Source organism: Rhea pennata, chromosome 14, assembly GCF_028389875.1.
Source record: "Rhea pennata isolate bPtePen1 chromosome 14, bPtePen1.pri, whole genome shotgun sequence".
NCBI lineage: Eukaryota > Metazoa > Chordata > Aves > Rheiformes > Rheidae > Rhea > Rhea pennata.
In genome coordinates, this window is record NC_084676.1 from 10553210 (window position 1) to 10580526 (window position 27317).

At 39.9% G+C, this 27317-nt stretch overlaps 1 protein-coding gene across 1 annotated transcript; it reads right to left on the minus strand.

The window, feature by feature from the left end:
• Nucleotides 1–595: 595 nt before the first annotated feature.
• On the minus strand, nucleotides 596–9848 carry NMUR2 (neuromedin U receptor 2). Its single transcript, XM_062587594.1, has 4 exons — nucleotides 9132–9848; nucleotides 3899–3983; nucleotides 2295–2420; nucleotides 596–855 (listed from the first exon to the last, which is right to left on the minus strand). The coding sequence occupies exons 1-4, from the start codon at nucleotides 9846–9848 to the stop codon at nucleotides 596–598; spliced, it is 1188 nt and encodes a 395-aa protein (XP_062443578.1).
• Nucleotides 9849–27317: the final 17469 nt, after the last annotated feature.

Sequence of the window (27317 nt, forward strand, 5' to 3'; positions counted from 1 at the left end):
GACTTCTACAAAATACCCCACTAGTGGGTGGATATTAACTACTGCCGATGCTAATGTCGGATGTTTTCAGCCCAGCTCAGAACTCATCTCACTCATGTCTGCTTGCTTGTATTGCCGAAAAGGTCTTGCAATAGCCATACCTCAAGCAGATCAAGAAGATCATGGGAGAGAGAGGCAATACTAGCTTGCATAAAGGCAGAGACAGGCATTCAGGGCTTGTACAGAAAGCTGCTCCATGTTGAGCTGTGTAAAATCTGATGTTTAGGCTAGTGCATAAAAAGTTATTCAGTAAGACTGGATAAGCAGTGTCTCTCTCCTGTGCTGGTAACATTGGGAGCGTTTCTGCCTTTTTGTATAAAGAAGCTCTTCACTGGAAGAGTTTACAGTCAGCAAACTGAGATTTCCAGCCCTCCTATTAGCTTGAGGGTAATACAATGACTGTCAATTACCTACTAATTACAGTCTTGTCATTCATTCAACCAGACAAGATGCAGTCTGTGAGCTCTTCTTGCTGAAATCAATCTTTTATGTGTCTCTTTGTTTCATAAAGTTATTTTCCTTCACTTCTCTGCCACCTGGACAGCAGTATGGAAGGTCACAGGCCAGTAGACAGCTGAGAACTGCTGACAGAAGTCCTGTAAGTGCCAGGGAGACTTGTGTCTTCAGCAGAGTCTGCCAGATTGTGATCCTCAACCATAAATATACTCTGCTGGGTAGGAATCTTGTTGGTGGGATTTTTATGGGCCCAGTGCTTGCACTGAGGAGAGATTACACTGAGGAAAGCCATCCTGAAGCGCTGGGACAACAGATTGTAAATGATGGGGTTCACAGCAGTGCTCAGATAGAAGAAAACACCTAGGAGGGCAAAAGTGGGGAAGAGAAGGAGCGAGAGAGACCTCATTTGTGGGTGGAATGATCTCAGAGGAGAAAAACCTCTTCATTGTCAGTACTGCTTCACCATGTTTAGGTGCAAGGATGGAGGCAGAGACTCACCATGTCTCTGTCTGCAACCATCCAGGTAGAGGCAGAGGGATCTCTTGCCAAGGTAAGGTGCGACACTGCAGCACCCAGGGAAAGGAAAGTGATATAGCATATTAAATTGAGCCTATCATTACCAGCTGTTCAGGAACTAGTTGTCTACTGATCTCTACTGACCAGCCTCCAGCCAAACCATGGTCACCACAGGACTGATTTGAATGGCTGGTGCCCTTCACATCAAAGCTGTTAGATGACGATTTCCAGCCAAGGAGTGCTAAATTGTTACAGCACACCAGTACAATTGCACAAGGTTATTTGGCTCTGTCAGAGCTGCCAAATATCCACATTTAGTGTTTTCCCATGGCAACCTGAAAATAAGATTCTTCCTTGAGAAAGCCTTAATTTTATGGTTGGCAACAGCCAAGTAAACATTTAGTTGTATCATTCAGTTCTGGGCAGTATGTAAGGCTTGCTATTTTGGTAAGGTTTCCTGTTTGTCTGAGAAACTCACTAAAAGACAGTGCCTGCTGCTGAGTATTCATTAGAAGCACTTGAATGGCAGTTACATTCATTTGTGAACATTTTCAGGGAGGAAAAGCAGCTGGTAATGTGTGTGACATCCCTTTTTTTTCTTCATTCTTTGTAGCCATCCAAGCAAGTATATTGGACAACATACCTAGAGTGAAAGTTGCAGGAACTTGAACGCAATTTTTATTTAAAGCACAGTTCTTGTCACTGGCTACCAAACCCTAAGAAGATTTTCCATGCATGCCCCAGGAACATACTCCAGTGCTAGTGGATGCAGCTGGTAATTTAATGGCTATCTTACTCCGGCTGCTTCCACTAAGCAGTCTCGCAGAAAGCAGGTCTTTTGCCTTTTACCCTTTGCCACACGGCTAACAGATGCTACCTGAATGGAAGGTGCAACGAGTGTTTTCCAGCCTATTTGCCTTTTTAACAATATATATAGCAACACTGGGCTGGGAGCCCAGTAGGATGAATGGTAATTGGGGGACTGTGTGGCACACAGCTCAGGGGATGTTATCCATTGCTAGCTGTTGACATTTCACATCAATCACATTTGAGAAAAGACATTCCCACAGCTGGGAGTCTTTGAACTCTTTAGACAATCCGTTGTGTGCTTCGGAAAAAATTGTTCAGAGATGGCTAGTGAAAAATTCTAAGGAATATAATCATGAAACAGTGTTTGGCCTTCAATTTACCTATATAATCTGTGGTCACCTAAAATTAAAATGACTACATATTCAGGTCAGCCACTTTCCAGCCCCAAAGCAAGTGGAAGAAGAAAGCTTTACCTGATACCACATGGATTAAGTTGAATATATTAGCCAGAGGCTCAGTCCATTCCACAACAAAGCTGAAGAAGAGCCGATCTATATGGAATGGAGCCCAACAAATAGCAAAAACCATCACAAGGACAACTAGTATGGAGAAAGGGGAGAAGAAAAAACAGTCAGTTATGAAATGATATGGCTTGTTAGCTTTCACTGAGCAGAGATGGTTCAAAAAGCTAGACAAAAGACTAGAGATACAATTTTATTTACTGTTTCAAAACCTGCACCATCCCTTCTGCCTCTCTGCAGTACTAGCTGAAAAACATATTTCCCTCTAAAAGAATAAACTTTCTATTGATCTCTATATTTCATAAATTGATACACACACACTCAATGAGCTTTGGATGGAGCAAGCAACAGCCAGGTAATGTGGCTTGCACAGAACCTAGCAAACTCTCAATGAGACATGAGGATTTATTTGTGGTACTTGGTACACAGCAACCACTGTAAGCCTGTTAGGTAGAGAAGGTAAAGTTTATGCAATGGGATTTATGTATGTCATCTGTCACTATTTGTACATCACATGATACAGGATGAGGCCATGGGAGCCATCCTCCGATACTGAGTCTGGCTGGATACACTACTCAGCATGAAAAGGTTCGCCTCCATGCACAACGTGGCCTGTCACAACTCTGGTAAGGACTCTTGCAAACCCGTTCCAGAGTTGGATCCTATTAACATCTGTGGTCACAGTTACCAGGGACGGGCATTCATCCTGATTTCAGAGTGCAGGTTCCTCGTTCAGGAGGTGACTTAAGCTGCCTGAAAGAAGAATGCCATTGCATGAAGTACTGGAGGTGATTTATGTTTCCCACATAAACACCATCTTAGTAGAAAGGCAATCTTTGCCTTAAAGGCAGCCCTAAATTACAAAGTAACGTGAGCGCTTTCAGGGTGGTTGGAGCACAAATCCCCCTGGGTGTTGTATATTGTGCAAATCTGCCCACATTTCTACTTTTGCTTGGGAAGGTCTGAGCAGTGAAGTCAGCAGTAGTTGATGAATGCTGCTTGGCAGGGCTTGTAGGAGACATGAATCGAGCCTGTGGTGGGACATATGCTCTCTGGAGTTAGGGCAGGGCCATAGACATCTCATTATTTATTTGTTCCTTCCATCTCTGAGTACGAACACTCTTGCACATTTCTTACGGAAAGGATGTATATCAGTTTTCTCATTAGAGTGTTCGTACTCTAAGATGGAAGGCTTCACCCTACAGGGCTGCAAAAGCCAAATGCAGACTGAGGAATGTAACTGAGAGTTGCAATCCAAGCAGCTACCACTTGGGTTTGCCCAGGCGCTACAATGGGAGGTAAAATGCTCCTGGTCTGTTAGGCTGCAGCTAAAAAAGCAATAAGCTTTTTTTTGATTTTCTTTTGTTTTGAGAGGAAACTATCCATGACTCTTGGATCCCTTGGAGTTGCTGGGTAGCCTTCAGGACCCAATCACCAAGTGTTTCAAATTTAGGAATTAATTCCAAACAGATTTTATGTGCTTTCCTCTCATGCCTGAGATGTACATGAGCTTCTTGTCCATGGTCAATAAAATACAAAAGGCCCCCACTACTTACATAACATCTTGGTGACTGATATTCTGGAGGGTCTCTGAACATTCACAGCCATTTCCTCCACTTCCAATGATTTGTCTCCTTTCAGCTGGCAAAAGGAGAGAAACAAAAGGAGAGCTTAGACAGGAGATGACCTTCCCACTACACATATGGACTTCCTGGTAGGGATAAAACCACTGCAAAAAAAGACCATTTGCACTGGGCTAATCGTCAACCAGGCATTTTGTCCCTGAGCATTACGTCTGGCTTGCATTTTGTTAATAATGATCTCAAACCAAGAAAATTTAAGATATGCAGGCCACTTCTCTGAATTAGTGATGGTGTTGAATTACAATGTGGTAACAAGGGATTTAGTTTCCTCCTATCAATGTTGAGAATAGGCTTTACAAATTATTGGTAGCTGTAATTTGAGTTTGAGAAGTCAAAATTTGGGGAAATTCAAAATTCATTGAAAAAAATGCTTACTTAAATTTCAGTTCTAGTCCAGGGAAACAGTGAAGCTTTAAGTTGAAAACAAATTGCCGATATTATGCACCTCAGACTGCATGTTAATTGCAAATTTGTATTTCAATTCCCCACTCCTCCTTTCTCAATGAGTCAATATTTGGCCTGCAGTTTGTGTTCAGTTTCAACATTATTTTGTCTTCTAGCAAAATATTGGCTTTTTGTTTATTTTCCTAAAAGGGTTCCTCACAATTAAGCACAAACCAATGATCCAAAAATACCCAGAGAGGCCTCACTGAAAGACAGCTGTAAACACTGGAAAAATTCCTATCGATTTGAAGGGAGCTCAGTTCATGCCCTGAGGGATTGGTCTAATTGATATTCAATTCATCTGATAAACAAAACCTACATATTCCATCCTGAAGAGAGCCAACATGCATGATATGCATAGATTCAGCCATATACAGATCAAGTACAATATTTTTTTTCTGAGCAGTTTTTCCTAGACTTCTAAGAAAGAAGAATAAAAATCTGATCCTTCCTGAAATGCTTCCCCAGTTTGCTTAAGGCTCTGGTGCTTTAGTGATATCTGGATAATCAGGGCAAAAAACACTTTTTTGCTTTGATTGTAACAGGAATTGTCTATGGAGGCTGTGTAGTTGGACGCAGCTTCTTGAAGTAGGAAGTGCTAATTAGCCAACAACTCTGGAGTGATGCTTTTTTCAACAGAGAGAAACTAAAAACAAATGTTTTAATAGCAAGGAAAAAGATATTGGCTGAAGGAAAAATAAAAAAAAAAGTCTAGACTAGTAAGAATATTATGAAATCATGCTATTTGTGCCATTTTCTTTCTCTTTTTACATTGTGATTTTGTTTCATGATTTTTGATTAACTGCTTTTTTTTTAAGGACATATTGTTACTTTGATCAAAGAGACCTACTTTCAGTGCCATATTTACACACTAAACCCCATAAAGGGGAAGTATATATAAATTGAATTATATTAAAATATAGGCCAATTTAGCTTCCCATATTTTTCATTATTCCCTTTGTCATTTTTAGTCACAACTACATTACTTAAGAAACAGGCTCAGATGATTTGTAGCACATCTAGAGATAAATGTCTGTTCAAATTGACTAAAAGCCCTAGTTTTTCTTTGGTGATTTTTAGTCTCAACTTTTATCCCAGGAATACTCCAAGCCACAGAGAATACCTTGCTCTGATACTATAATAAACTGGAGACACATGTGTCTTTATTCTTCACCTTCCTCGTGTCATTTTGATGATGCTACAAGGCTCCTCTTTAGGCTGGAGTGATCATACATGGAGGGATAACTAGTAAGAATAACTTGGCAGTTGTAATTTAGTAAAATAATGATTTATGACAAAGCAGAGGGAAAAAAAAAAAAAAAAAAAGAAATGAGTTTACGGCAAAGGCAGCTTGAGTTCATGTCAATGGTTTGCCAGAGGGAGACCTGCAGCCAGGCTAATGGTTACTTAAAATCACTATGGATATGCTGGGCTGTTTGTGAGTTTATGGAGAGCTGCCTGGAGATGAATGTTATCCATTTCCTGCAGAAGAATTAAAAGTATGCAGAACAAGAAGCTGAAAATTGGATTTTCTCCCCACATCTTTATTAACAGCATTAATTTGATTAACTAGAAATCAAAAGGCAGACTGAAATTAGGGCCTTACCTATCCCCAGGGAAACCTAGAGAGGTCACTCAGCAAGAGTGAAAAAAAGCAAGAGAACTGTTTTTCTTAAGCTCCTTGGTCTGTCTGACACAAGTCGTGATCAAACATTCATGCCAGCTGATGGAGAACTGGGTGTTTGAAAGCCACATGGCTTGTGCATGTGATCCTGTATATTTGTGATTTGGCTGAATGAGTTGCTGCCAGGCTGCTGAAGAGCAGTGGCCGCCTGGGTGTACTCTTGCTTACCCTTGCTGCAAGGGAAGGTGTATTAGTGGGAATAAAGTTTGCAGAAAACCTCAGTGGAAAGAAGATGGATCCCTCCAGAAGTACACTGGGCTCTGCAGAAATTAGCCAAAGGCAGTCACTGTCCACAAATGATTCTGTTTGAGCAGCTGGGAATTTAGGGGGCAAAACAGATTTTGGTAAGATCTGCACCAGCCATTCGTTGGCAAATACAAGTTGTCCTAAGCAGGTGGGCTAAATAACACTCTCTCCACTGACTATTAAAAATCCTAGCTAACTAGAATTTAACTCTCAGCTAGCCACTGATAGCCACTTCCTTGTGTCCTTCTAGAGATCACTTTGAGGGACAGGGACCCTCCAGTGAATCCTGCTGCAACACAGACTTCTCTTCCCAGTTAATGCCACTGCACCGCTATCAATGCTATAGGGTTTAGCTTCCACAACGAGCCATTTCACTATGTTCTCATTTTTGCCCCTGCCTCTTCAGCCTCAGCTTTTTGGCTACAGCTTGCAACTGGTAACCTTGTGGCTGAATTGGGTTTGTAAGAAGAGAGAGGACCTCTGGCTAGGCATCAGTCCTGAAAGCTCCTGTGATGAGGACTCCTGGAAAGAGATTGTTAGAAGCTTACAAAATCAGTTCCAATGAGGCTGCAGTGTAATCATCAGTGTTCTGATACTAATGCTGGAGCTATCTGTTGCCCATAACTTTATTTTATTAACAAACAAAACAATTAGGCCTTAAAATTAGGCCTAATATCATGCCAAGTAAATCATGAAGTAACTGAGGATGAGAAAATCAGCTTGAAGGCTCAACTGGCCATGAATTTCCCAGTGAAGAAGACAAATATCTTTTTTTTTGTTTTTACCAGAAATATAATTAAAAATGAAGTCAGCAGCTGTATGATCCATGCTTGCTGACCTCTCATAGTGGCTTAACATGGCACGCATACTTCTTTTTGCACTGCATTTTGAGGCTCTCCTGAGCACTGGGCAAAGCTTGAAGGAGAAATTACAGTCAGAAAGTGCAATTCGTCCAAAGCTTAGACTGTTAGAATGGAAAGATTGTGTCTCTGTTTGCTGAATTTGAGCTGTTGTACAATCTTTGGATCAATTCTGAACTTTTCCGTTACAACCTATGAGCCATGAGCATTGTGGAGACTCTAGGATGTAGCTAAAATTTCAGAGATTTCATCAGCTTTGATTAGATAAAAAGTGTCTTTTCTTGGAAATGATATATCATTCTATCATAAATAGGTATACCATTCACCTATCATTTCAACTGAGATATGAAACTATCTTGTGTAGTGCAACTTGGTGTGCAAAGGAGATAGGTGTAGTTTAAAATTTTGAAGTCTGAGATGGATAGAAAGAAAAGCGGACATATAAAAGAAGATACATTGTAGCCCTTTTAGAACAGAAGACTTGAACAAACCTGTGACTATGCAGAAATCCCTAAGAAACAGCCATCTGTTGGGATCCAGTTTCTCTTCAAGAATGGGGATTAGGAATGTCTATTGCTACAGACAGAAGCTGTTGCCTTAAAGGCTTCTCTTTACTAGTTTGGAGCTTTCTTTTTCTTTCTAAATCCCTACTATTTTAAGTACCTCCTCCTTCCTTCTGGTCTTATTTTTCAAAATTTTTAGTGAAACTATGCAAAGAACCCACAACCACCACTGAACTGTAGCATTACAAGACTTTAACCCATTAATTCTTCAAAACTCTGTTGTGTGCTATAGATTTCTGGCAATTAATCCTTGTGGCTTTTCCTGGATATGGAAAAATTGCTTCTATATAGCTTCAGATAACACTAAATACCAGCCAGTACCACAAAAAAAAAAAAAAAATATATATATATATATGCTAACACAGGTTTGGTAAATCTATTTGTCTCTACAGTTACATCGCATCCTTTCCTTGCTGCATGATCAGACACAGTGTTCTAAATGCAAAGTTATATTTAGTATAATAAGAGTAGGATTTATGTTTTCCAAATATAGGTAAGAAATAATAAAAAAAAAAAAAATCAGTGATTAACAGTGCATTCCAGTGTCGCGCTGCATAGCTTTATAATACTATGATAGTGTTTGTTTTATCTCTGTATTTAAATGATGACACTTTGTGAAACTAGTCCACTTTATTAAGAGAGTATGGCTAGGAATTTCAAGGTAGCCTTAATCTATGTTGAAACTGTGCCATACTTATTTAAAAGAAATGATTGCTGAAATTGCTAGCTGTGGCAATAAGGCAAGATTTCAGTTTATGACATCTTTGTGAGTTTAAACAACGGAATATTATCACACTTTTTCCAGGGAAGGAGAAAAATGAATGAAATGGAAATTCTATAGTCACAAGAAGAGGGAAAACAAATAATATACAAGATTCAATCACTACCTTACTCCTTTTCATTCTTTGCACATTTTCCTTTTGGTTTATTGCCTTCTAGTTCCTCCTGAAAAGGTGCAAATCTCTGTGAGGTTGAAATCAATACACAAACTGGATGTTAAAGTAACATTGAAATGTCAGCAGCAGCCGTGGTAATTAAAAAAAAAAATACTGAAGTAAAAAGCTTCCCAACATAGCTACATGCATTTTAGAATGGGATTATGCCAGTGAAGGAGTTTAATCCACTACTTTCAAGGATTTGATCTGATTTTTTTTTTTTTTTTAGGAAGCCAGGTAGGCAAGAAAAAGATTAAAAGTTAAAAGACATATGCACACACACACACGTGTGCATGTGTGTGTGTGCAAATACACACACGTGCACACAGAGACACACACACACACACACACACGCAGACGCACATGAAAGAATGAGCTAGGAAAAACACTGAGCACAGTTTGAGTAGGACTTACTCTTAGCCCCATCAGATAGTACAGCACACTTATGACCACCATAGGCAGCACATAGAAGAGAAAGTAAGTAATCTGGACAATGCAGTTGTAGATCCACATGGGCCTGACTACAGTGCAGGTAGCAGAGCCAGGGACCAGGGTGCCATTTGGGAAATACTGCAACATGATGCCATGGATGCTTGTGTTGGGAAGGGCGAAGAGGACAGAGAAGACCCAGAGCATGACGATAGTCCTTAGCGCACGCTTCCGAGTGCTCTCTAGCTTGGCACGGAACGGATAGAGGATGGCAACGTATCTCTCCACACTGACAGTGGTCACGCTGAGGATGGAGGCAAAGCACACCGTCTCAAAGAGTGCCGTCTTGAAATAGCAGCCTATGGGCCCAAACAGAAAGGGGTAGTTGTTCCACATCTCGTAGACTTCCAGTGGCATCCCAAAAAGCAGCACAAGCAAGTCTGAGATAGCAAGGCTGAAGAGGTAGTAGTTGGTAGGGGTCTTCATGTTCCGGTGCTTGATGATTACCAGGCAAACTAGGAAATTTCCTACTACACCAACAACAAAAATCAGAGTATACACCAAAGCCATGGGAAAGAACAGATGGCTCCGTTTGGGCCCACACAGGAAGGCTAAGTAAGCCTCAGTGCTGTTCAAATATCTCCTAAAATGTTCTTGCAGAACAAGATGATTAAACCAAGAGGTATTGCTGATCCAGGCCATTACTGGTTCTGCTGAAATGTTTCACAACTGTCTTCTCTAAGTTCCTCTGTGCTAATTTGTTCACTTTTAGCAGAGAGAGAGAGAGAGAGAGACAGAGAGAGAGAGAGAGAGTTGTCTTGCCAGTCCTAAACATACAAAGCCACTGAGAGATGTGAGTGTGTTTGCCTGGCTTCGGTGAAGGTTTCACCGTTGTAACAGCTGCTCCCTAGCGAGGAGTCCCTTAGCCAGAAAGCCCCTCCTTTCACACATATTCATTGGCTAGCTAAGTGCATTACATTATAGGGTAAGAAAAGAGGTTCTAGCTACTTGTCTCAGTTCCCATAGCAGATGCATTTACTGAATCAGAAATGTGGGATTTAGAGAGCTGGGAATCTGAAATACAGGATGTGAGACTAGCTGCAAGGCAATAGTATTTGTCAGAGGGTGGAAATCCAGACAAAAAAACCCTCATTCACCAAGCTTTTACAAAATTCTGTTGATGCTGCATCCAGTTATAAACCAGAGGCGCACGCGTGCGTGCGCGCGCGCACACACACACACACACACACACACACACACACACAAAAAGAAAAAAATTCTTTTCACATCTCTCATGATTTTTACTTTCTGTTTTCTCTGGCAGCACATACTTAGAAATGGAATTTGATCAGGAGAAAGCCAACCTATATCTGTGAAGTGCATCATGTGCAATTAGACAACTATAGGCTTTCAGCCATTTTTAAACTATGTATTTTCTTTCTCCTGAAACCCAACATAGAATTTTAATTGCATTTATTACTGGTAGCAAGATATTTTTCCTTCCCTTATTTTAAGAAGGAGGATTATGTCAAAGTGCACATGAAATTTGCATTGATGGTTGACAAATTGGGTTGATCAGAGATCTGAGAACTCTGATCTTATATTCTTAGATTGTTTCCTTTTGACAATCTTTTTGAAGCCCATGCTATCCCAAAGAGTTATTTAGTACCTGCAGGATTCATTTCAGATACTTCTTTTTAAAAATTTTCTATTAATTTGTATAAACTCATTTCTTCCTGAGTGACAACCATTCTGCAAACACACTTTCTGATCCAAAAGCATATCCTGCAAAGACAATTGCTTTGTCACAATAGATCAGATAGCTCTTTATGAATGCTTAACTCTTTACTGAATTTTGCTAAAACAAAAATGCTTCAAAGCACATGGGTGTCATCTTTAGAGATTCAGAAAGTTTAGCTGTTTGGAATTGTAGAAGTGCAAAAGCTGAGAGCGAGCGAGCTTAGGCGATTTTGTCAGCCAGCTGTAGTTTGGCTATTTACGAACCTTTCGGTTCCTTTTCCGGGTTGGTTGTAAAGGCGGCCCGTCCACCTGAGTCAAGTCCGGTGAAGCGTCATTTGGTGACGAGAGCAGCGTCTGCGCTCGGATGGAATTTGGAACCGGGGCGTGGTGCAGCCGGTGGTATTTGGGCTGCCCGATCTTAAGCCCCGCAGACGCGCCTCATCCCAACAGGGTCCCTCCAGCAACACAGACAAGCAGGCATAGACGGGGTATCAGCGGTTCCAGAAAATGAGCAGACTCACCGTCCATGTGAAGAATTTTGCTCTGCCTTTGGAGCTAAAGGGGTAAGCGGCATGCCTGATCTACTGAGCTAGGTCAGGCGGTAGGCTGCACTACCACTTGGTCCCTGCTGTCTCACGCGAGGCCAGGGGACCTCACAGGGCCCCATGCCCTGCTACAACGCCCGGGAGAGCACAGGCACTGGCTCAGGGGGGGAACCACTGGATAGGTCTCCCCCAGCCATCACTCGCTCGACTAGCCGACGGGGCAGGCAAGCAAAGCCGATCCTGCTCCAAGTAGGGGCATGCCGTGTCACGTCCGGTAAGGTCTGGATGACCCGTTCCCCAAGCGGGTCAGAGCCAGGTCGGTGACGGTCGTCGGGACCGCCACCGTGCCCAAATTTTGACGAATCGCCACTGGGCCAATGGCTTGGAGGGGGGACCGTGAAACCCGATAAGGCCAATTAGGCCCCCCCTTTACTGCCGAGGATCAACCGATTCTGCGGCAGGGCGGAGGCAACTACGAGTCGCCACCATCACAAACCTGGGACGGCTGTGCACTCGGTTCCCCCAGTAGGGGTATCCGGCGGGACCACGGGGAGGTGGCACAGCCGATTCAAGCCCAGTTAGTAACTAAGAGAGTCATAGTTACTCCCGCCAAACTTAGTAACTCTCACTCGCACTCTCTTTGAGTAGCTACCCTGTTCCCCCTTGAGGCCGTGTAAACTTTTTACATCTCCAGCATCCTTTGGCAAGAATATACTATCAATACATGAAGAACTTCCTCCTTCTGTCTGTTTACTCTTTACCCTGAGTCTCCCTGGCTGCTAATCAAGGACTCTATATTTTTTTACCATCCAGGAACAAAAGAAGAGGTTTCTTGGCTGAGCATCTCCTCCAAAATCCTAACAGAAGTGAGTACCAAGTATTTTCAAGGAAGGTGCAAGTCACTCCACTACAGGCAGCTAGACAGTAATCTGATCTCACAGAAAATTTGTTTCTAGTCTTCAAGATTAAAGCTGTCTTAGATCCTGCTTCTTTTACTCCTTCCCTTTCTAATCTCCTCTATTTTAGTAGCAGTCTGATAACCTTTTAAGGAAAGACATAATTGTAATATGCAGGAGTAACAGCAGTAGGTAAAAAGAGCCAAGTGCTGGTCCCACAAAGCCCAAGCGCTTTGAACTGTGGCATATCAGAGGTGTGGAGCTCTGAGGATTTTTTGTTATACTAGTGTTGATTCATTAAAAATGTTAGAAGTATGGAACATACCACAAGAACTACAGGAAAAGACAGAAGTATATCGCTTGTGATAACTTTCAGATCTGCTGAAATTATCTCACATGTAAATCTTGTCCATCAGGAAGACTCTACTGATTTATTTTAGCATTGCGCAGGGACATCGTGTTGAGCCGAGTAAAAAGTTTTATTGGATTGGTGAGCTAACAGTGCGCTCCTTTGACTTATTTCTCCCTTTATTAAGGATTCATCTGAAAGAGATTCACTGCATTTTAACAATGTCAGAAGAATTTAAATTTGATTGCAAACTGCTGTTGGCATTACAGGTAGGAACAGGAAAGTTCAGTGAGGTGTCTGGTGGGGGCCAAGCTTAACTGTTTCAGAGCACAGTAGGATGCAAACACTTGTGAAGGATCTGTGCAGGACCAAATACTTTCTCTAACTCTGCTTAATGTTCATGGTGTTTTTTTTTTTTTTTTTTTCCTTTAATACCTCATTAATATTTACCTCATTATTTCAATTTCTCCTTCTTTTTCCCCTGGTAAATTCCACCACTCTCCACAGCATCATGACTGATGATCTGAAGTAAACACTTCAGAAATAATGACCAGATTGTTTTTCACTTTTGTTCTTATACGTTAACCCCTGTACGGAAATTGATAAGGAAACTTGAAGTCTGCTCACCTTAGACTCAATCCTACTGATAAAAAAAATGAAAATGTATTGTGTCATTTAGTAAAAAAGCCAGCAAGACAGCCAAGCTGGTCATGATCTCTGTGAGAGAAAAGCAATGGGCTGTTGAAACACATCAAGTAACTTCAGCATACGGATGCGCCGAGCTCACCGGCATCCACTCGCCCTTGCTCACTCATTGATTCTTTCTAACCCTACTGTGCTCCAGTGCTGATGAGTTTTAAGAATGTGACTACAGGAGGAAAATAGATCTATTTGTCCAACAGATTACTCCTGGAATTGTGTCACTATGACCATGATTAAGTGGCAGACACAGGGGACAAGAAATGCCAGAACAATGGAAAATATAATTCAGTTTATTTCTTTGAGCTTTCTTCAATGTTCTCTATCCTAATTGTCCCAATAAGGATAGGATAGCACATCCAGCACCAAAGGCTAACTCTGGTATGTGCATAATTGGAAACATTTTATTTTTATAAGTGAGATGCAAAATAGAAAAATATTTTGCTTTTGAAAGTAATCCTAAAACATTTGGTATTTTCCATTATAATGCATACTTCATGGATGCTTTCTGTTTTTCACTCAAAGGAAGACAGTGTGCTGCATGCTAGCCTTCGATGTGTGCAGTTTAATGCTGAATAACAAACTTGGCAACATCAACCTAGATGAAATGCTTCTGCACTGTAAGTCCCCCTACTAGTCATGAGGTAGCATTTTCTCCTTTGGCACTAAACACACCATTGAGATGCTTGTGGTATTTCTCTTGCTACATTTACATTGTGCAGTCTCTTCCTTAGCTGACATAACAGCACTACATACAGCACATATTGCTCTAGTCCATTAAGGGCAGTAAAGTGCACGTTTGAGAAGAGGTAAATTCAAGTGCCTGCATCTTTCCCAAAGCCCTTTTGAGGGCTCCCATTACAAACTATTAGGTCAGTAAATAGTGAGTAATTTTACATTTTAGGGAAAATTGGACACATTCATCAAAAAAGACAGAGCACTACAGAGGTAACTGAGAGTATAGCAAATGGATAAATCCTCTGTAGGTCATGCTTACAGAAGGATGAAGTTTAAAGAAATATGGGCCATTATGATGGCCTAATCTGAATGCTTACTCATCTCAGACTAGAATTTCATCCAAGGAAAACATTTTTTTATATATATATATTTATGTGGTAAGACAAAGATTTTTCATCTAGCTTCATATGCTCTAGGTATGGAAGTGGAAACAATATAGCTATGTTAATACCATGCTGTGCCAGGCTAATTAATTTTGCTGATTAGCTGAGACACAGTGCTGCACTGACATCTCTGCTGACATCTCTGGGCAGCCCTGCATGGGATAAAGCTCAGTGTTTGCCAGAAAGATGCTGTATTGCTCACTGTACATGCTCCATTAGAAAGACATTCTACTTCGGTGGAAGGGCTTCAAGAGGTATAGAGTGCACCATAACATTTAGCAAGCAGTTCCACTAATTATTTATTTTCAGTAATTACAAAACTAGCACTTAAATTCCACTTGCAACCATCAGATTCTGTTATTTCAGTAGTTCCATTCCTTTTCCAATTTGTGGGTGTAAGATGTAAAATCTTATAGAAATGCTGTCAATGGGATCTGCTATTTCAGCTGTTGGAGCTTGCTTTCCTGAGTCCTCTCATGGATCCCTTAGGAGCTGTCTGTGGAGCCCCACAGCTCTGTGAAATGCTGGTTCAAACCCACTGTTTTGTAGCTTTAAGAACTTTTCAGTAACAAGTATCTCTGGCCCACAGAGGAGCAAAGAAGAGACTGCAGAATTGGTAAGCAGGGGTGTTAAGTCATCCTGCACTGAATATGTTAACACAAGTGCTAGAAAAAAATATTACCTTCACCTAGAAATTACTGAGTTTTAATTACAATACATTGATTTGGCTCTTCTTTCTCCTTACAAAGGTTTAGTTGTTTCACTGCTGTAGATGGCATGTGAGTCCTTCTAAGTATTCAGTATAAAATTCAACAGATATTAACATAGTGCATAAATATATCTTGTATATTTTCCCTCCCTCCAGGCTGTGCTATAGTATATATATGTGCTACAGGAGTGAGCTGTGCTATAATAATAGTTGGATCTGCAGAAGCCTTTCAGTGCCTTATTGTCAGTCATTTTGCAATTACCTAGGCTCTCCACAGACTTTCTATGGCTGTGCATATCTGAAGTCCCCAGGATATCAGTCTACATACATAAGAAGTGGCTTTCATGAGTACAATATAAAATACCAAGGAGCATACCTCTGTGTCTGGAGCAGCTGACAATCTATACAGACAGTGCAGACACAAGACACTTCAGGAGTGGAACCAATTTACCTAGCTTTAGTCATTAAAAGCAGCAACTGAGCCTATGCTGACTTTCCAGGCTCCTTCTTTGGTCAGTGATAAGAAAGGGGGCCCTCCAGAAAGTGATTTATACTAAACCATAGCACAAGATAGGAAGTTTGAACTGGAAGAACCTACTTTTTCCTATTGTCTGCAGAAGGAAGGTCAATAATAAGGTTTAACAACAAGATTATTAAACAGCTGAGATGAATTTAGGCCCCAGTTTCACTAGTCATTAGGACCAGTCTAGGACCAGAGAGAGTTATTTCCAGGCTGTGAGTTGGAGAAGCTAGTTGGAACAGCCAAAAACAGTACCAGAGAGCAAGGCAGCAGGTAAGCAACAAGGACAGTGAGAGATCCTATGCTAAAAATCACTCCCTGGTCCCCTCTTGTCTGGCAGAGTGGGTGTATTGTCCTAGACAACCTGTTCTATCTGATCCTGCTAGAGCAGGGGATTGGACCAGATCATCTCCAGAGGTCCTTTCCAGCCCCAGCTATTCTGTGACTGTGATTCTGTACCCACTGAGATGGCTTTCAGTGATGAGTTTGTGTGTGTGTGTGTGTGTGCAAGTGAGGGGCAAAAAGAGCTGGAAAAGGAGGCCAGTACAGAAACTCTTGTCATCCTGAATGCATCCATCTTGATGAAGTGGCTCTGATTCACATGGGGAAAGATGAAAGAATGGTCATGGTAGAAAATGTATTGACATTGCAAGCACGGTACAGGATGACTCAGACTGCCTCAGTCAGGAGGGAATGCAAAATTTTGGTACTACAGGGCTTTGACTTAGGCAGGAAGAATCAGATTATTTAGATTCCATCTATGGCTTTCTGCATGTTATTACAATATTGGCACTCCACTACAGATTCTTCTTTTCCTTGCAGTATGCATGTTTCTCTGGAGAGCTCATGTCACTTGCTTGTCTGATCCACAAGAGACTTAACTAATTTCATCTTTTTTACCCTGACATGACTCATTAGTATTATTTTTCACTTGCAGCTTCCATTCTTCACCTAGGGATTTGAGAAATGATTTTTCTCTATTGGAAAAAATATGCATATCCTAGAGTCTGCATAGTGCCTGTAAGAGATATACACATTGATGAGATGGAAGGTATCATAGTGGTGAGTCTTAATGCATTCAGAGAAATGCAGTGATGCATTGTATTATTGGAGATGGCAGAAAGTTTGCAACTTGTTATAGGAGAACTGAATTTGCCAATAAAAATGATAAATGGGACGCATGGAATTTATATGACATATATGTATTATAAAGGTTAAATATATATAAAAGAAATGTTAAGCGATTAATATCTTAATTAATGTTACCTTAAATAATACCTTAAATAATATTAGTACCTTAACTAAACATTTCTTTGTTTAAGGTTGGTGTGGAGGTATACTTACCTGTAAAGATAATGAAGTTTATATGAAAAGTTTTACTCTTATTGGAAAACTATACACACACTCTATATGAAATGCAGTAATATGTTAGTTTATAGTAAAAAAGGAACATTTAATTTAGAACAGTTTACATAAAAATAATGCACCTTATTGAAACTGAAAGTGAAATAGCATTTTTTTTCACATTTCTACTTTCCAAAAGGACATCTTTAAATTATCTATGCACGTTTCAATTTTCTTGGCTCCAGTAGAGGTATTATCCTACTGCTCATTAGAATAACTATTTAGCAAAAACACTTGTCAAGAGTTTCCATTCTTTTCTTTCCTCTGCTTCTGTTCAGCTTGCTCTGATTACAGTGATTGCCTGCCTTTGGGTCACATTGAGAATCAATACTATTATTTGACTTGAAACTAATGAAACTATCTTTATCAAGAAAGATGTGCATAATTTGGACCACTAATATGCTGCCAGATGATGTTCTCTTCCTGCTCTTTTTCCCATTAGACTATCCCTACAAGCTGTATTTTAACTTAGTTAAATGCAGTCAGGGAGGCTACTGTTCTTTTGAAAGTCTCCTGCTATGCAGTTAGAGAAAGAAAGCTCGAGACACAGCAGTGCTGAAAAAAATATATGGCAGAGAGATAATTTACCGTAGCTTTTAAATACCCTAATAAACCCTAGATATCCAAACCAAACTAGATCAGCTTATTAAAAAAAAATTTCAAATTGCAGTACACACCTCAAACACACCTATGTGGTTTGCTGCCAAGTCAGTAGAGAGTTGATCCCAGGCAGAATTGCAAAATAAAGTTTAATAAGCCACCCATGTCCTGTGAGAGCTGAGGGGCAAAGGAACAAGGAATGGTCCACATGCAGTGAGGACAACGGGTCCCCTGCTCAGGACAAGGGTAGGGGTTAGCTGGCCTGGCCCCCTGTATGACCTGGTGATTAGAAATTCAGCAGCTTTGCTAGTTCGGTTCTTCCACTTAGGCCACCTCTCTTCATTGGGGAGAGTGGTTTAGCATCCTATGTATGTCCAGTATTTTGCCTGGTCAAGACAGCTTCATTACCTGTGCTCACTTGCAAACACACACAATCAGATCTGACCTGGCCCAGAACTTTATTGATTTGCTCTGATTGTACTAAATGCTAAATATATTTCTTATTGATGAACATCTGAACACGTTCTAAAATGCTTTTAATAAAACAAATTGCTGCTGCAGAGAGAAATGACTCAAATCTGAGTCAAGTTATTGTTCTCCCAATACAGCAAGATGTATTTAAACTAGCAATAATACTAAATCTGAAACAGCATCAGAAATAGATTAAGTGAAGCGAACAGAACTAGAAAGTCTGATGTCTTATTTCTCAACTTTATTTTTCAGGTTTAAGATCAATGTGGCTTGAAACAAGAAAAACCTAGTGAGGCTTGGAAGGTGGAAGGAGGGGAATAAAATGGAGGAGAAGAAAACTTAATGACCTTGAAACAATAAACATGTTAGAAAACTGAACAAGGAAACACTGAGGATGAAAAAGGAAGGGCAAAATGAACTTTAGCCAGGGAAACAAACAGAACATACCAAGTAAAGAACATGTGTAAAGACAAAGAAAGAGACAGAGATGAAGGAAGACAGAAAGAAAGAAAGAAAACAACAAAGAGCCTGGAGAGAAATAGGATCATAGACTAAAGCAGCCCAAAAGGAATGTCTGGAGGTTTCTAGTCCAACCTCCCACCCAGTGCGGGGTCAGCTATGGGGTCAGCAGAAGTTGCTCAGGGCTTTACTCAGCTGGGTCTTTAAACCCCACAAGAATGGGTACTGCACAACCTATTCAGGTAACCTGCTCCACAGCTTGACTGTCCTCATGCTGAAAAAAAAAATTCTCCTTTAATCTAGTCTGATCTTCTCTTGTTTTAACTAATACCCATTGCCCATGTCCTCCCATCACACACCTCTTTGAAGAGATGGGTTTCATCTTCATGGTGACCTCTCCAAGGAATTGGGGGGTTGCTATGAGGTGCCCCAAAGCCTTCTGCAGGTTGAATCAGCCCACTTCCCTCAGCATCTCTTCATAGGGCAAGTCCTCCAGCCCCAGACATAGAATCATAGAATCAGTACATCTTGGTGGCCTCCGCTGAACTCGCTCCAGTTTATTGATGTTTCTCCTGTACTGTATTCTAGATGCGGTCTAATGAGTGCTGAGTTTTGGGGGATAATCATCTCCCTCAACCTATTGGCTGTGCTCCGGTTAATACAGCCTCGGATGCTGCTGCTGCCAGGCACACTGCTGGCCCATGTTCAGCTTACCTACAAAGATCCCCAGGTCCTCTTTAGCAGAGCTGCTCCCCAAACAGCTTTACGTTAATATACACTAGTCTGCCTTTCCCAGCATTACCCTGTATGAAATCTATTTTCACTAATATTTGAAGAAGAATTGCTCTTTACCATTGCTATTGCCAAGATAACACTGTATAAACCAGATTAGTCCTACATTGTTAGTCATTTTTCTCTATTTTGCTGTTTGAAATGATTCAGTCATCCCAGAAGAGAAAGGAAGCAGTATCCACAGCCCAGATTTATGAGGCATCTAGGAGCCTAAGTTTCTCTGATACTCACGAAACTCAGAATCTTAAAGGCTGTTCAGAGCATTGGTTCCTAGCCTTATTTTACCAATAACAAAAGAGAAAGTCTATACCACAATTTTTCACAGCACGGAGAACTTCCTATTGAAATCTACCTTGCCATTTGCTTGGAGGATACTATGCATAGTGAGTACTGGAAAGTCTGCTAGCACTAATAAATCTCATCTAGAAATCATTCAGAACTTGTGCCTGAGGCATTAAAATTGAGGACTTACTAAAAGTTCCAGCATTAAAGCTGAAAGTTTGCAGGGTACTAGCTGCAAACTTTGGAGATTGCCTTTGCATTGCTACAGTGTCAGTTGGTAAGTCTCTCCTTTGGGGAGTCCCACAGCTCCCAAACTCTCCAAATCATATCAATGACCCTTCATTTCACTGGAAGATGCTACATTTTCTTTCTTCTGGTTGAAAATCACAATGTTTTGAAATGTTTGATCTTACCCAAACACTTTAGAACTCCAGTCTCAGATCTGACATGCAAGTGATTTAATACTAAACAGAAGAACTGAAAGGGAAGCTGTACAGATAGTACTTTGTGTGTCTCTCATATTTACTAATAGTTTTATTGGGTCCCTAGAACCGTAAAGATGAGAGGTCAGGCTGACAGCATTGTATGTGTATTCAAGCTAATGGAAACCTACAGAGTAAGTTCATATTTGTGAAGATACAAGGTTTACAAAATACCTAATGGTCGAGTAGTGAAGAGGAAGAAGATCCACTCTTACTGGTTAGCTGCAAAAAGATTCAGACTAGAATACCTGGCCATAATCTGCATATCTCTGCTCCTTTTGAGAAACCTCTAGTCACAGACCTAAGTGAGACTTCCCACAGTTAGTGAATGGTTCACACTCTAGCTCTGTGCTAAGCAGCTACTTTTCAGATGAATTGTATAGGCCCTGATATTATCTTCAAGATGTGAAAATCAAGGCCTACGCATTTTGCTTGTGAATCTTTCAAAATTCTTTCTACAATGTGGTATAGATGATGTTTTGTAGCGTTAAAAAGACTGTTCTCAGCGGGGAAAAAGCTCATCTTTCCAAGTACATCTTCTCTTGCATCACTATAAAGTTTCCCATGAGATTCTCAAGTGCTTTATCGATATGAATGGTCTAGTCTTTCAAAGCAAGATTGTCCCTTTTTCCCAGAGTTCTATTATCTCTGTTTATAGAAAAAGATGCAGAGAAGGTAAAATGGTCTGCAAAAATCATAGTGATTCAACCTTTTTGGCATTTGGCCCTGTGCAATACCAGCTAGAGCATGGGGCTCTTTTGCCTTTCTCCCCCAAAAAACCCTATCTTTGCTTCAGTCCTTCCAGGACAGGTTTGTAGATTCAGCTTTGTGAGATATTGTATCTTTCTCTGACAATAGTTGCAATAATATTAAGAGCCATGGAGTACTTTAAGGCCTATAAAGTACTTTAAGTACTTAAGACCCAAGCTATATGACATTTTGAACATTTTTAGATTGCCATCACATTTTGTACACTGAGAACATTAATTTGAAGATGCCTTCTTCAGAGATTTTGCATCCTTATATTGAAGTAGGCATTTTTAAAGTGCTCTTGACATTTTTAAAATAAAGGCTATGGAAGGTTTCCTTCTACTGCATCTACATATGAAAGGAAGGTGTGAAAATAAGCAAGTATCTAGAGTTTCCTTTGTTCACAGGTATCTGATATAGCAAAAAAGAAGTTGATGTGTATGTGTTTTTATTGCAGCTAGACTTCTGACATCTGAGGTTAACTACAAAAATTGGTGAAAAGTAGGCTCTAAAGATGAGAAAAATTAAATATGTTTCTATGCTCTTTGTCTTCCTCTGTTGTTCTTGTCAAACCTTCCTGCCAGCTTGCAGACTCACTCTGTTCCTGATCCTCTCCTTGGATAATCCCTGCCAATAGTTGGTCCTGCCCATTCTGAATCCTTCTTCAGCTCACAGATGGATGTAGAGCAGTTAAAATAATGAAATTCTTAGTAGAAGTCATGTTTAGTTAGAAACTTGTGGTTAAAAAAGATGTCTACTGGGAAATTCTGTTTTGATGAAAGCCGGGGCCTTTGTGCCATTCTATTGATTTGGCTGAAATTCTCTCCCACTCCTGAAAACATCTCAAAGTAAAAGGTGAGCTGTTTTGGAAATGTCAAAATAAGTATTTTAATATCAAAGTATTCTTGTGCCTTTTCATTTATATTAGTCTGAGTATTTCTATATTATTTAGAGCTCTGTCATAAATACTGTATGATAGGTTTTGTAAGAACATGACAAGTTCCACTGTAAAATACAGCCTGACATAACATGACATTTATATATTCCATTACATTTTAGAATATTTTCTAAGTACAGTTACTGCTGAGCAGAGATTGAACTACAAAAGTAATATAAAGTCTTTCAGAGTGATTCTCATTTGATCAAGACAAGAGAAGCACTGAAACTATCACCCAGGGAACAGGTGTTTTTGATATCCTAGTGCTAGCTTGGAATGATTTTCCTAATATATAGTAAAATATATTCTCTAATAAAAACTGATAGAATTTTTAGACATTTTTCACTCAGCAGAAATGTCAAAAATTCAGCTCTTCTTCCTAATCCAGAAGGAAAACAGGTCTCCGAGTATTAGCATTTCCAGTGAACCCAAAATTCTAACAAAATCTAATAACCATTTTTCTTTTACTCGTATAGATGATGTGAATACCTGACACCTGAAAACTTCTACAGTTAGCTTTGCAGCTAGGACCCGGAGACTTTAGGTAGGCAAGATCACATTTACATAGAAAGCAGACAAGCTTTTAAGGAGCACAGCATCAGACACTCATTTTCATGCAAAACAGACAAGCTGAGAGGCAAGGCCTTAATTATACACAGAGCAGAGGGCAGGAAAGGCAGAGCTAGAATTAAAGAGAACTGGTTAGACTGGATAAACTGTGAGCAAGACTAAAACTAGGGACCTACTGGATTTGTATATATGTACACTTACATGTGTGTACGTAGAGCCTGTGTGTAAAGGGTAGCTATGAAACTGTATTTACGGAGAATTTTCTTTTTCTGTGATTTATCTTTGTCCTAAACATAAACTGAATCTTTAAGTAAATTAATAAATAAATATATAACTTAATCACTATTGCAAGCAATAGTAAGTAGTCTATATTTAGAAAGACAAAACTACATCTTACGCTTCTGACACTTGTTTTTAAAGCTTCTGTACTACTCTAAAAAGGTCATGGTATTAGTGTTGTTTGAAAGCAAATCAATGTTTCTTATTTACTGTCTGTATTTCCACTACATTTTTAAATGCTTGAGAAGATGACACGTCTGAAGTTTTCTGAGGATTTATCTGCTAAGTGTTCATTGAATATAACTAATCATTGTGGAGGACTTTAAGAATAGCATTTTAAGCATAGTTCTTGAGGAGCTCGCAATATCTACCCCTTCAGATTGCAGTCTTAAATCCTATTCAGTGCAGAAAAGAAAAGCAGTACTCCCTTATGCTGCTTGACACCAGGTAAATATGAACACTTTCCTCCTCATCGTAATTTTCCAGCTCAGTGGGATCATGGCTGAAGCTTTTGGAATAATTTTGCAGTTCTGTATAGGTAATAACTGAGGGCATTATAGTATAGACTTGAAGGGAAGGGAAGGAAAGGGAAGGGGAAAAGCATTAGACTTTTTTTTTTTTTCTTTTCCAATAGAAAAGAAAATTTCAAGTCCTTGAACTCAAAATCTTTCATAGGAATATACTCATTTTGATTAAACACTTATTAGGCAAAGATTTCTCAGTTTCAGGGTAGTTGTCTGAGCGATACATAAGAGGACTCTGTTCTTCTCCAAGAACAGTCAACCACACAGTGCTCTGGGTCTTACTCTGACATGTATGAGATCAGGTTCAACTCCCTATTCCTATATTATTTCAATTATTCCTACAAAGCAGATTAGCTTTATTAGGAGAGTTATTGACATTAATTACATAGTATCCAATGTCTGGCGCTTAAAAGTATTTCTGTGGTGAACAGATTCGGATGTCTGGGCTGGAGCTGTCAGAGCAGAGGCTTGAACCTGCCCTGGATTTCTCATTACGCTGAGCTAGCACCTACCCATAGGCCGGTATTCACTCACATATACTGTGTGTTTTCTCAGGATAACATTCAAATAATCTTTGTTTTAAGTGAAAACTGACCCTAAAATATTAATGTGGTAGAGGAGCCATTTCTTAAGAAGATCTGAAATTTATTTCAGAGGTTACCTAAGATTCAGTGAAATGCTGGTGAGGATACATGCCCACCAAACACGGAAAACAGATAAAGCCTCAAATATTTCCAAAGAGCAAGTAAAAACAGATTTTATCCTTTCTGCTCTCTTATATGACAAATAAAGACCATTAATAATGACAAACGAAATGCAAGAACTTCTGTGACTTGCCTAGGGCTTGAAAATGGGTCAGTAATTCAGCTACAAGTAATTCAGCTAGCTATAAGAACGCAATGTTTATGGATCCCAGCTGCCTCTTTGCCTCCCTAGATTGTGCAATTTGTTTCCCTTGTATGCTGAAAATGCCCTAAAGTATAAAGCGGAACTTTTAAGAACCGCATATGATTACATAATGACAAAAATGGGATTGTTTGGCATAATTTTGAAACGACTGAGCAATAGATAAGAATTATCTCCTAATTTTGTTGATAGAGTGTGATAGTTCAGAAGTGTACCTTTAGTAATGTAACTGCTGCAACTTAAAAGGGGAGAAAGTGAACATTCCTGCAAAGGTGAAATCTGGCTGTTTAAAACAATTAAAAAAGCAATGCCATCTAATTTACATCTGATTTATACACAAACCAAAATGAAGTCTTATAAGTCTTAAAATTTTATTACATATTTAGAAAAATATATCTCACTAATTTTGTTTGGAAATGTAGCTCAAGAAATGAAATATTGTATTAATACCTGGTATCTACATATTTTTCAGCCTAGCTGTTCCCATTATAAAAACAGTAATCATCACAGCTTGAACACAGTTTGGAAATAGATGCCCAATTCAGGAACATACACTTGCATGTTTCAAGATGCGTGCTCACGGTAAATTTAGGCTCGTATTTAAGACCCTTCTAGGATCATGCCTTTTATATGCATAGTGCAGGATCTGGGCTTCTAGAAGGAGAAAGAGAAGCACATAGAATGCCTTGCAGTGAAATGAAAGTGATAAAAACCTGAACTTTTTGCAGAACTGTCTCTGCATTCTTTTTGCCTCTATTGCCTCAGGATTACTTTGCTTTTTCTCTAAACTCAATGACAACTACCTTTTGAGTCGAGTGATTATATTTATCTTCTTGTTATAGAAATGACAATAAAACAAACCTCAAACCAAATAGGACTGCATTTATGCATAATCCTAAATAATTTAACTGTGTTTTCAAAATGTTAGCTACAGGACTGAGCATACAAAATGGACAGGAAGAGTCATCAGAATGAAGAGTGCTGCATAGGCTATTAATAAATACCCTGGTATGAAGATGTACTCAAAACCAGAAAACAAACATGAGAAAATGAACGATGAAAGAAAACAGAGATAATCATTTGAAAAATGGCCCTGGCCAACCTACCTAAGGTATCAGAAGACAAAAATCTTCTGATAAAGAGGAGGCAAGAACCATTTAGGAGAAAAGATTAAAATCCCAGTTTTACAGTGCCCGATGCAAGCAAACTTTAGCTGCTTTGAAAGCTAGTTACATCAAACTATCAAGACATAGTGGCATTAAGGTAAGAGGCACCCTTGCTTTTGTAGGGCTTGTTGCTGAAAAGGAAGGGAGTTGTGTTTTTCACTAGCCACATGTAACCAGGAATATTCCAGGAGACTGCCCTTCTCATGGAGTCATGCACTTGTAAAAGGAATGCCATTACATCTTCCTTCCACATTTATGTGCATACCTTATACTTCTCTGTCATCATTTGGCTCCCTAAATGCAACTACTACCTCTCTTTTCCTTGGTCCTGCCTTGATTTTCCTTTTCTTCTCTTTTCTCATTTTCTGACCAAAATAGAAATCCCACTAAGAGCCTACCAACAGAATCTGAGTTCACACTTCCATGTCTCAGAAGATTTCCAGTATCTGGGCAGGATAGGGAGGACATATATGGAATACTTATACAGCATGGCAGGGGTATGAGGGTCCCCTGGTTTTGCATGCAAAAGGTCTCTGTAACTCTTTGCTGGCACTCCCGTTGCTGAAATTGGAAGTAGTGAAGTGTCCAGTCACTCTGGAGTCATCCATTCCTGCCCAACTTTTTCCTGGGTGTCTGCCTGAAATTTGTACTGTTTCTCTCTCTCAGGTGATGCTAGGAACCAAATAATACCTGCCATACAAAATGTATTAAATACATTCACGCAGACCCATACATAGATCAATATCCATCCCCCAACAACCTTACCTAACATATTTGTATGTGTATGTGTGTGTGTATGTATGTGTGTGTGCGTGTGTGTATAAATTATGCTATAAACCTGAGGTGATTAGAACTATCAATTTATTTCTCTTGACACCACAAAAAGTGGAGCTCAGGGACTGAAGATGCTGATCTGTCATTGCTAAAAGTTAGTATTCCAAACCCTTCTTCCCTCAGAGCTGACCTTCTCCTCACCTTCTGAATACATCTCTCACTTACTTATTTTTCTTCTGCGATTTAATATATTTGACAGAAGAATGTATGTAACATTTATTATCAACATATCTTGGAAGTGCAGATTGGCATACTGAGAGTAGAAGTAGTTTGTTTACTACTTAATGGCCAAGTGGTTGAATTCCAAAAATGGCACTGAGGTTATTATTTAAAAACAAGCAGAAAGTGGGCATTGAGGAGAAAACAACCTATTAGACATTCAGCCCTATCCAGAAGATAGTAATAACCAGAAATAATAAATAAAAAACAGAAATAATTAATGCCTTTAAGCGCACTTAGAAACAGCAACCAGTTCTTTCCTTCCCTGCCACTGCTTAATAGCATCAGGTACTGTCTGAACGGGGAGAACAGCAAGCCCTGGGACAGTTTTCTAGGAAAGAGGGCAGAAATGTCATGCTGGAGAGCCGAAGAGACAAAACAAATGCCTATGTTTGGTAACAAAAAGTCAACCTGCCCTGGGACTGAATCAACTAATTTAGTGGTTCCTCAGCTTTTCTGAAAATAAGGACTCTCCTGAATTTTCTGGGGAAAAAAAGGGAAAAACACTTTTGGAGCACGAAAAGAGATTATAATTTGTTATCCTTAGCATGCTTCCCATGCCTTCCTCCCCCCCCCCCGGGGGCAATTCAAGGCACTGACAGAAACAGGGTCACAGCCTAGAGGCACCATGACTTTGCCTCCATTAGTAGATGCTATTATCTTGACCAATAAATGCCCTATCCAAACAAAAAGCCTAAAAGGAAATCAAATGTGAGAGCTCTTGGGAATTTACATCTTTGCATGCACTTTGCCTCAAAAATCTACTAGTTTCTTACTGTAGCAAATACTCTGAGGACCAGTGCCTCAATCTCACATAATCCTGGAAGTAAGGACCGTTACTGTACAGTGAATTTCTCCCTCTGGTGGAGACAGCGTGAAAAACAGAAGATAATCTTCCTACAGTGATAAAATTAAGG